The sequence below is a fragment of the Cryptotermes secundus genome, unplaced genomic scaffold (assembly GCF_002891405.2).
Source record: "Cryptotermes secundus unplaced genomic scaffold, Csec_1.0 scaffold579, whole genome shotgun sequence".
NCBI lineage: Eukaryota > Metazoa > Arthropoda > Insecta > Blattodea > Kalotermitidae > Cryptotermes > Cryptotermes secundus.
This window is the reverse complement of record NW_019719366.1, coordinates 1,302,796-1,314,008: the sequence shown is the minus strand read 5'-3', so window position 1 is coordinate 1,314,008 and position 11,213 is coordinate 1,302,796. Positions and strand designations below refer to the sequence as shown.

At 42.5% G+C, this 11,213-nt stretch overlaps 1 protein-coding gene across 2 annotated transcripts in view; it reads left to right on the top strand.

Annotated features, from left to right (window-relative positions):
- The window catches only part of LOC111864757 (adenylate cyclase type 2), a 93,625-nt gene that overhangs the window by 25,247 nt on the left and 57,165 nt on the right, over positions 1-11,213 (top strand). For both annotated transcript variants that reach the window (XR_002842850.2, XM_023852264.2), the window contains exon 2: positions 6,971-7,114. Coding sequence is in view for 1 of the 2 variants with exons in the window: in XM_023852264.2 (XP_023708032.1) it covers positions 6,971-7,114 (144 nt within the window). In the remaining variant the exon portion in view is untranslated. The remainder of the gene's footprint in view (positions 1-6,970; positions 7,115-11,213) is intronic.

Here is an 11,213-nt window from a genome sequence, read left to right as displayed (position 1 = left end):
ATCGAAATTCAGCGAATGTGGAATGTGAAATGTTTTGTGATACCAGTGATTATTGGAGCCACGGGTACAGTTACCAGAGGGCTGAGGAAACATTTGGAACTAATTCCTGGTAAACACTCCATAGATTCACTGCAAAAAACAGCTATCCTGGGAACATCACACATACTACGGAAAGTGCTACAGTGCGAAGCTTGAAGCCTGAGTGGTGAGGTGCATCACTGGTCCAAGCAAAGGAATACCAGGAAATAAACCTGTGACAAGAGATGACGATGATAATAATAATAATAATAATAATAAATTGTACTTATTAGAGACATTAAATATGATACTGAAAGAAATATGAAAACCTCAGAAAATTTTATCCATTAATTTTATTTTTTTCTGAGAAATTTGGAAAAGACCGAACATTACAGCTAATTCAGCAGCGAAACACCTCTGTTCAGGTCGCGAGCACGAGGGTTCTCCCCGAAGACAATTTGGGAACCATTACTCTAGGACAAAATCTTCCATGTGGCGACACACAGAAGCACACTTCAGCATTTCGCGGAGTTACGATAAGGCTGTGTACTAGTAGGTGCGTCTGTACATGCACACTCAGGCCATGTTCACACTGAGATCTAAAGTACTCATGGCTTCCGCTATAAAGAATATTATATTCTGGGATGCGACACCTTTTAGTCTGATAGTTTACTGACATTTGGAAGGAATATACGATCTCTATTTTTATGGTCGAAGAGTAAGCCCGGCAAACAGAGCTCTTGCTTGCTTATTCGCCATATGGAGGCAGTGCGTTCCTTCTACAACACGGCGTCACATTCCAGGAGATAGTATTTCTATGTTCATATATTCTGAAATGAGAGGTGTCATGAAGTTGAATGTGAATATGAGATTTTTGAACTAGTACTCTAGTAGAATGTTACTGAATCTTCGGGATGTTTATAACCTTCAAGGAGCACATCATGTTGTGTTAGACTTCGTTAATGATTTTTCTGCCTCAACACAAGTATCAAAATCTCATTTACATTTACTGTGTGTAATGAGTTAATTGGTCCTAATGGTATGACAGTGTGCTACATGTTTCGGCTTATAAAGTCATCACCAGGCAGTGTACAAATGTTCTAAAACTATTGAATTGCGTTTATATGAATTCATATTACAATATAATAATTATCACCAACATATCTAACTTTCCACATAGTTAATACATACAAAATTTTGTCTCAATTAATACAAGCCTTATAAGTGTATTAGAATTGGAATAAAAATTGTATATTAAACGAATGCCTATATATATACACAAAGGCGTTTATAATAAAATAACAATATAAAGAATACAGTTTTTAAGTTATAAAATACACTTTGACAATGAATTAAAATGTTTCTCTTTATCTCGTGCTTAAATATCTTATATAAATACTATTTATGTTGATGTTCATTATTGCAATTGTAAGGCTATAATACAAATGTAGTTATGTACTAGTGTTGGTTTGGTTGTGGTCTAGTTTGTTTATATTCCAATTTGATTTCCTTATGGAGCAGCCGCACTGTTCGGAACTAGATGTTGCGATGTTTTATACTGTTTATTTCTGTTTCCTCCGTCTGGTTTTCTTCTGTAATAATTAATATATTATTTAGAAGATAATAATAATTTTATCATTGTTCACTTCTTGTTAGATTTTAATATTGGTTTGTTATATTTGATTTATTGCATGATGGTTTATATCTAAGTTATATAATATTTTATTTTCTATATACTATTTTATGGGTTTATCCGCCTTACGCTTTTCTGCGTCTGGCTTCATTGTGTGTCAGATCGCAACTGGTCTCCTAGCATGCATTATTTTGCTGAATATATAAGGAGGGGGGGGGTTATAATGTGGGGGGATGTGTGTATTTGTGGTAGGATGAGTTTGTTTGTTTGTTGTTTTCCATTTCCTATATTTTGGTAGGCAGTTATGATTATTTCGTATATGGGATTATATGTTTCAGTAAGATTGGTGTCTAGCTGCATGTTCTTTTCGCTGATTTCATATATGTGAAATCTCTCATTAAGCATTCTTTTCTATACGTAGGATTTTCATTGCCTTTTCTGTTATCTCGTATTCATATTTGGCATCCACTGTGGGTTGGGTAAACTTGGAGCTCTGCCCGATATTCTTTATATCTCTTACGTGCTCTTAAAAATTGTTTTGAACGTTCGCGCCGTTTGCCCTCCGTACTTCTGTGGGAAATCTGGTCATTGTAACTGACATACTCCCCTTAGGTTATATTCTTTCCGTTGTTGTTTTCCTTCGTTCTTAACAAATGTTTAATATTATTCTTTTTTTTTTATTGCTAGTGGGGTGGAACTAAGTCCCTTGTACTGCGGCCACTTCTGGCCTATTGTACCAGTCCCAGATGATAGGTGAGGGTGATTGTGGAGCAATTGGTGGAATGAAGATTGGCAGGGGAAACCGAAATACTCGGAGGAAACCTGCCCCAGCGCACTTTGTCCACCACAAATCCCACTTGACCAGACCAGGGATCGAACCCGGGCCGCCGCGGTGGGAAGTCGGCGACTAACCGCTTGAGCTATGGCGCGGCCTATATTTTTCTTAGTTCTATATGATATTCCAATTTCGGTATTCTTGAATAATTTTGTAATTGTTCTACTTTCTGGCCCGAAGAAAATGAAGGTGGCCCAGTTTCTTTTCTGCTCGCTGTTCTTTTCCATGGGTTTCTGTGGGCAATTATTATTATTATCTAGCTTTGTTTTTATCATAGTTTCTTCTTTGTTTTGTTGTTATGCGTAATCGGGTATTTATTCATTCGGTTAAAGAAGAAATTTATATCACCTTTTTTGTGTTCATACATGGCATGAGTCATTGTGTATGATTAAGTCTGTGGTTGCAGGTTTCGTATAAATTCCTAATTGTAACTTTTTGTAGACAGCGCGGTCACTGTAGTTGGCACAAATATCTCATGGTGAAACTACAGTTGATGCTGTCCTTAATTAATTAAGCACTATACCATCAAGACGCCGGTCACGGTAGCCGAGCGGTCTAAGGCATGCACTGTCTTCGTTCGCTCGGAAGCCGAGATCGTGGGTTCGAATATCACTCAGGGCATGGATGTTTGTGTGCGTTTTTCTGTGTTTATGTACAGGTAGAGGCCTTGCGACGAGCTGATCACTCGCCCAAGGAGTCCTACCGAATGTCTAAGATCTAGAAAAACCGAAGTGAACGGAGTTCATGGAGGTAGGCCTAGGCCCACTGGGGCTGTAGTGCCAAGGAAAAAAAATAGATGGAGCTGAGTTGTCATCTTCACGCTGCGGTTGCTTTACCCCGGGGGAATTAGCCCTCGGTGCCTATTGGGTAGCAGGCTGGGTGGGCTCCAGGGCTTGTCTCGACTCTACGGAGTAGAGAAAAGTATCTTGCCTCTGCCCAGAATCGCAGCCCGGCAGTTCATCCCGTAGCCCGTTGCTAAGGATAAAAAATGTGAATTTGGAAACGAAAACGCAGTTGCAATAAATAGATGTACAAAGTATTTCGAAAAATGATGCAATTCAACAATGTTGGAAACTAAACGTGTGATAAGAAAATAATAAAGAGATACTGGGTGATAATTCGCAGCACAAGCAGCAGTTTATTACGACACCGATATGGCCACTAACGTCAACATGTTGATAATAAGGAGAGCAACAATACAAAAAAAAAAGAGCAACGCAAAGGCCGATGTGATGACAAAACAGGGTTGTACAAAACTTCACTGCAGTTTACCACAATTTGTGAGCATTGTTCACAGATGCTTTCAGTACCGAGACTGTAGCGTCGAATAGTGGAATGACTAATGATGAATTGGGTAGGATTTCGAAGGAAGAGGTCGTAGCCTTGCCAGGGTTCTATCCCAGTATTTGGCTGGGAGGGCTGAGGAAAAACACGAAAAGCCCCCAGTTAGGGTAGCCAGGTATCCCAGCTTGGATTCGAACTTAGCACCTATCGGATACAAATCTAGAACGTTATCCCTAGACTGAGATAATCAGTTTATGAACTGTTATTGGATGTGTCGCTCTAGAATTTAAATTGTCCTGGTGAGCTGGTTGGAAAATGGGACTCTGGCAAAATCATGGATTAGGTGTGTTTTATGATTTATTTTGTAAGGCGCTGTCAGTATCTAGACCAGTGGTTCCCAAAGTGTATTTATGATTGAAGTGACTTTAGACCGGACGGCGGGTAAGTAGTATCACTTAGTCAAGCCCGACCATTGCATTAAGAATTTAAAATACTTTGAAGTAGTCCTAACTGTAGTACCGCATTTTGCTGTTGTTATGTTCCTTGGTGTCCGGTCTAGAAAACCGAGATTAACGGCCGTGGGGATCCGTTGCGCTGACCACGCGACACCCTCTATCCGCTAAAGTTGGCACTAACTTCGCCGACAAGCGGCGGTCGCTCAGTCGATGTAGTTCGCTTTCGGACTACAATCCACGGAGTCTATGTCCCTTGGTGGGGCACGCGATAGGGTAGTTAGTTAAGGCGCTATGCTACAAGCCGGAACGTCGCGGATTCGTTTCCCGATGAGGTGGATTTTTTCAATTTACATAATCCTTCCAGCCGCACTATGGCCCTGGGGTTGACTCCTCCTCTAACAGAAATGAGTACCAGAAATCTTCCTGGGAGGTAAATGGTGGCCGGCTCGTAAGGCTGACAAACTTACCGACATCTGTGATCTGTTTGTCTAGACAATGTGGAAGCCTCACAACTCTATGGCCTTCACGGCCTGTTACAGGGATAGCTTCACCTGTGTTATCTTCCTCTGTGGGTTCTGCAAACCGCTATTGTGAAGAACGCTTTTTATATGGTAGGGCAGGGGGCACTGGGGATGAGTTCACGGCTCGAAATGTTCCGGAACCACTAACCTAGAATACGCAGTGTCGAGTGGTAGGATGGTTAACGAATTAATGGTTAAAGGACTTTTCTGGTTGAGGAATTATCCCGTCATTATCCTGTAAAGACAGAAATACATGAAAATTCTGACAGTACAACCGATCCCGACCTAAGCGGACTACTGCCGAGGTTCGATTCCTAGCAGGAGCAACAGGGGTTTTCTTCTCCATATTGTTCTGGGGCCCACCTCACCTCCTAACCAATGTGTACTGGGGGCTCTTTCCCTGGAGGTAAAGTGGCCGGGGCGTGTCGCTGACCACTCATCTCTGCCTAGCGCCGAGGTCAAAAATGGCGGAAGTGTATCTCTACTCTTCCATGCGTCTTCATGGCGTTTTGTTTAATTGATTAAGCGCAGGAATAATCTTACTTTTACTTTTACCTTGCTGTGAAAGTATTGCGGGCCTTGCCATACCTCAAGCGTTTCTTTTTAATTCGCTTAGTGAGGGGTGGAGTCCAACTGGGTCCACTCGGCACGGCGGCCACTGATTGGCCTATTGTAGCCTGCCCCGGGTGATTATGATGATGGAGAATTTAGTGGAATGAAGATTGGTAGGGGAAACCGAAGTACTCGGAGAAAAACTGCCCCAATGCCACTTTGTCCACCACAAATCCCACTTGACAAGACCCGGGATCGAACCCGGGCTAGCTCAAGCGGTTAGTCGCCGGTCTCACACCACGGCAACCCTGTTTCGATCCCAGGTCAGGTCTTATGGGGTTTGTGGTGGACAGATTGACACTGGGGCAGTTTTTCTCCGAGTACTTCGGTTTCCCCTGCCAATCCTTATTCCACTGGCTGCTCCATACTCATCATCTATCATTCGGAGCTGGTGCAATATGCCAAATAATGGTCGACGTACTAAGTTGACCCGGTGTGAACTACTCCAAGAAACAAAAAACAAAAAAATTATGCGTGTGGCGGAGGACGGCACTGTAGGAGGGGAAGAGTGGGAGGAGCGGTGTACTTGAAGATGTTTCATGCCACTTGCTGCTCAACCAGACGGTCTGGCGCCTACATAAACAGCGTGTAAGCAAACCTTTTTGCCGCAACATAGCTCAAGCGGTTAGTCGCTGGCTTCCCACCGCGGCGGCCCGGGTTCGATTCCATGTCTGGTCAAGTGGGATTTGTGGTGAACAAAGTGGCGCTGGGGTAGGTTTTCTCCGAGTACTTCGGTTTCCCCTGCCAATCTTCATTCCACCAATTGCTCCACAATCACCCTCACCTATCATCTGGGACTGGTACAATAGGCCAGAAGTGGCCGCAGTACATGGGACTTAGTCCCACCCCCTAGCATTAAAAAAAAAGCAAACCTTTCTTATGTAAAAGCGACTTATAATTTATTTACTTATAGATGATTAATTTAACCATTCTGTCAATAATTCAAAACATGGAGTCGATGGTTAACGAATAATGATTTTGAAAGGGAGTGGAATTGGCCGTGCCCTATTTGAGCTATTAACCCGGCATTTGCATGGAGGGACTGAGAAGAACCACAAAAGTCCTGTGTCGTAGCCGATGTATTGCTCGAGATTCGAATCGAATACCTCCACATTGTTAGAAGCGCAGTCGCTAGAGTCAGCTTGCTCGATGGGACAGTAACAGTAATGACTTCCTCCGTGGCCTTTAGTCCACAAGCGAACTCTACCGAACAAGCAACCGCCGCTTGTCGGCGAAGTTAGTGGGAACTTTAGCGGATAGAGCATGTCGCGTGGTCAGCGCAACGAATCCCCACGGCCGTTAATTTCGGTTTCCTAAACCGGAGCCGCTATTTCCTTGAAATAGTTTCTTAATTATCCTCACGAGGCTGAGTGGACCCCGTTCCAGACTCACTACTTCTGAGAAAAGCTGGTAACGCCGAGAATCGAACCCGGGACCTCAGGATCTGTAGCCAGGAACTCTGATTACTTGACCACAGAGGCGGTCAATTTTTTCTTCACGTTTGAATTTATGTATGTTGTATTTTAAACGTTATTAAAGCGTGCTTCTAGGGTTAAATAAACATGGAATAAATATATAGGAATTAATGTCGTTATATCGTCTGTTGTTCCAGATGTCGGTATCGGGAATGGAGGAGCTGTTTACCCGTAGCAGTCTGAGCTCAGTGCGCCACGTGAGTCAAGTGTCCAACTACCTGAGAGAGACGCTCAATAACCAACCCACAGATGATCGGAACTGGTGGTGGGGCTATCTTAGGGTAAGTCCGTTCTCTTTATATTCATGTATAACGTTCAATCATTCATCAGTAATCTGTCAGACGACAGGTCCACAGTCTCTTCCAAAACAGTTCCTCCACTTGATGCGATCTAGAGCTTTCTCCTTCAAATGAGAATATCCTCTTTTGTCCCCAAGGTCATCCAGCATCTTCTTACGTCTTCTTCCTTCATGCGCTTGTTCCTTAATTACTTTTCAGTCGCCAGGGTGAAATTTCATGTATCCGTCGAAGAGAAAGGTGCATCCGTAAATTTCTTGTTTTGTGTTTGAGAGGTGATAGGTGCGGATCTAGGTCGGATCATTGGGTACCCTGACCGACGTGTTTCGCAGTTTTTCTCTGTCCTTCTAGACAAATGCCGGGATAGTACCTCAATTAGGCCACGACCGCTTCCTTCTAAACCCTTTCCAATTCATTCTTCGCAAATCGTCCTACCATTCGACGCTATATAATGCGAGACACTGACAGCATCATTAAATAAACAACAAAATAATTTCACGTGTCCCTTTACAGTGGCCGCTTCTGTGGTCTAGTGGTCAGAGTTCCTGGCTACAGATCCAGAGGTCCCGGGGTCGATTCCTGGTGCTACCAGATTTTCTGAGAAGTAGAGGGTCTGGAACGGGATCCACTCAGCCTCGTGAGGATAATTAAGAAACTATTTCAAGGAAATAGCGGCTCCGGTCTAGAAAACCGAAATTAACGGCCTTAGGGATTCGTTGCGCTGACAACGCGACACCCTCTATCCGCTATAGTTGGCACTAAATTTGCTGGTAAGCGGTGCTCGCTCGGTCGGTATAGCTCGCTTGCGGACAGGCCACGGAGTTTGTTTTATCTCTTTGTATCTGAAACTGTGAGTTAAGGTGCGATATAAAGACACGTTTTATTTATTCCATGCGCAGACAAAGATGCACGAAGGAAAGGTGTCAAGACCTTCCTTGACCATGTTTGACTATGTTTGACTCTGTATGAAATGTGTCTCTCGCATGTCTGGCCATAACCTCTGCGCTAAATGGAGGGCACCGAGGGTGTAAAGGTAGATCATTCCTTGTGTTTATTTAAGGACCTCACCCTGAATACGCATGGGAACCAGAGCTGTAACTCTATGCATTCTTAAGACTTTGACACTAAATGAATGTTCTGGCCGTTTTATCCCAATGGAATGAGCTCCCGGTTCCCATTGTATAGGAAGTCTGTTTGGCGGATATCGAAGCCTGGTTTTCAAGCTGCCAAACCTGTAGTCCATTACTATACCGACTGAGTTACACTGGCTCCATTAAATCGAGGCTCTTTGAGGAAGTAGTTAGAATAGTTGGAAGGCCGCGCCATAGCTCAAGCGGTTAGTCGCTGGCTTCCCACCGCGGCGGTCCGGGTTCGATCCCGGGTCTGGTCAAGTGGGATTTGTGGTGGACAAAGTGGCGTTGGGGCAGGTTTTCTCCGAGTACTTCGGTTTCCCCTGCCAATCTTCATTCCACCAATTGCTCCACAATCACCCTCACCTATCATCTGGGGCTGGTACAATAGGTCAGAAGTGGCCGCAGTACAAGGAACTTAGTCCCACCCCACTAGCAATAAAAAATAATAGAATAGTTGGATCAAAGTGGCCTGAAAGAACAGAGTAGTGGAACAAATTGCATACTGATAGGCATCATAATTGTACTCTTCACCTAATATTGTTATAGTGATTAAAATATCACGGCTGAACTCGGTGGGACATGTAACATGCGCGGAGTCAATAAATTCATGCATTTTGGTCCAAGGGAGAGGCCGCTTCAGAAAAGTAAATGGAAAGATGATATTCAAATGGATAGTAAAAGAAATTGACCATGGAGACTTAATTCGTCTGAACAGGCTTCAAGTTGAGCCCAGCGTCAGGTTTTGCTGTGTTAGTAATGTCACTTCGAATTCCATAATAATTCCTGGCCAACTGGGCCTACATAACTCATTTCATTCAGATATGTTTGTTAATACTTAACATAATGTAGAAAATATCCTTATAACCGAATATCGCGTTAAAGTGTGTAGAATCTGCGCTTTGTATTCGTGAAGGCAGGGTTCAGTCTTCGCCACAGAGACCGGTTATTCTGAGCCTTTCTTTTTGTTTAACTTCAGTCTTCCCCGTGCAAATTCCAGAACAGTAATTCACCTTAGGCTATGACCGCTTATTTCCCTGCCACCGTCATGCGATTTTTCACTATTCATGGTATCGTTCGGTGTTATATAATGAGAAATATTGAATGCATAGTTAAATAACTCATAAATAAATAGAAATACACTTTATTTCCCCCCCCCCCGTCTCAGAAGTCGTCTAACCTCGTGAGATAAATTGTTTGGTTCAGAGTAATTAAAAAAATATATATAGGAACCGCGTAATTTTCCGATGTATTTATTCAACCAAATGCATTCCGAATGCCTCAGTCGTTTCTGCATTTGTCGGTTGTGTACTCCTCGATCTGTGGTGCAAATCTAATATGATCGTGCTTTTCTGTGGGTTGCAAGAAATAAGTTTTCATTATGCTATCTCCTGACGTAGAAATGATGATAAAATAGAAGTCTTGAAGGTAGATAACTGATTGCGTCAGTTACAGACGCATGACAATCAAGGGAGTTTATAAAATGTTGTGTTTGATATTGTAACTCGTCACAGATTAATGAGTACTTCAAAGGCATATGTGTAGGCCAATTTTGTATATCACAGGCCTGTCTGATTCAAAAATACCTGCCCATTCTCCTTTTTTTTTGTGCACTTGTTAATGGAACAATAATAATAATCATTTTTCTATCTGTTCCATTCTTCTATAAGGCACTAAGATCTTAAATTTGATAAACACATAGAGAAGCGAGAGCTCGGATCTGAAAAAGTCTAAAACATAATAGTTTTACAGTTTCGAATCTGGGAGTTTTTCCTTTTGGGAGGGTATTCTGTATTCAGTGTCTCATAAACGGCAAGTCGAAGTAAAATATAGCAAAGAACATACATATTTGCTTTCAATAGCACTATTCCGAGAAAGCAAACAAATCGTTAAACTTCCACTAGACAAAGGGTACATAATATTAAGTGCAAAACAAACAAACTCCTTGGTTTTACTCCGCAAGCGAACTATACCGACCGAGCGATTGTCACTTGTCGACGAAGTTAGTGCCCACTTTAGCGGATGGAGGGTGTCAGCGCAATGAATTCCCACGGCCGTTAATTTCGGTTTTCTAGACCGGAACCGCTATTTCCTTGAAATAGCTTCTCAGTTATCCTCACGAGGCTGCGTGGACCCCGTTCAAGATCCACTACTTCTCAGAAAATCTAGTAGCGTCGAAAATCGAACCCGGACCTCTGGATCTGTAGCCAGGAACCAGTAGACCACAGAGGCGGTCAATATTAAGTGCAACATAGTTTTTTCTAAGTCAAGTTGGAGACAAATATTTCAGTCTCCCGGAGCATAGGAGAAGAAAGCTAAGTGAGTAATTCCATGGAGCTGAGCCCTTCTTGAGAAGCCACCAGTTGCGCAACTACTCAAGAAATTCCAAATAATTTATGTTCCCCAAAAGTTCATTACCATTTTCGCAAGAGCCCTCCACTGGCTCCTATCTTGAGGCAGATCAATCCAGTCCATACCACTCTATCTTACCTCTCTGAGATCCAGCTTAATGTTATCCTCCCATCTACTAAGTCGAGGTCTTCCTTTTTGATTTCCCACCAAAACCCTATATCAACTTGTCCCCATTCGTGCTACATTTCCTGCCAATCTTCCTCCTTGACTTGATCACTCTGATTATACTTGGCGAAGAGTATAATTTATATTGCTCCTCATTATGCAGTTTTCAGCAGCCTCCTATGATTTGATCACTCTTTGGTACAAATATTCTCAGCATCCTGTTTTCAAACACCCTCAGTGTATATTCCTTCCTTAATGTCAGAGACCAAATTTGATGCCCATACAAGATCACAGGCAAAATTATGTTTTTTTTTTTATATTTTAATTAGAAAAAGAAAACCGTATTTATAAAATGTGCAAAAGAATACGTAAAAACTAGGCATCCAAAAAACTTGTCTTGTGAACTGTGCGACAAAATTATGGAAAACAAAAGTTTT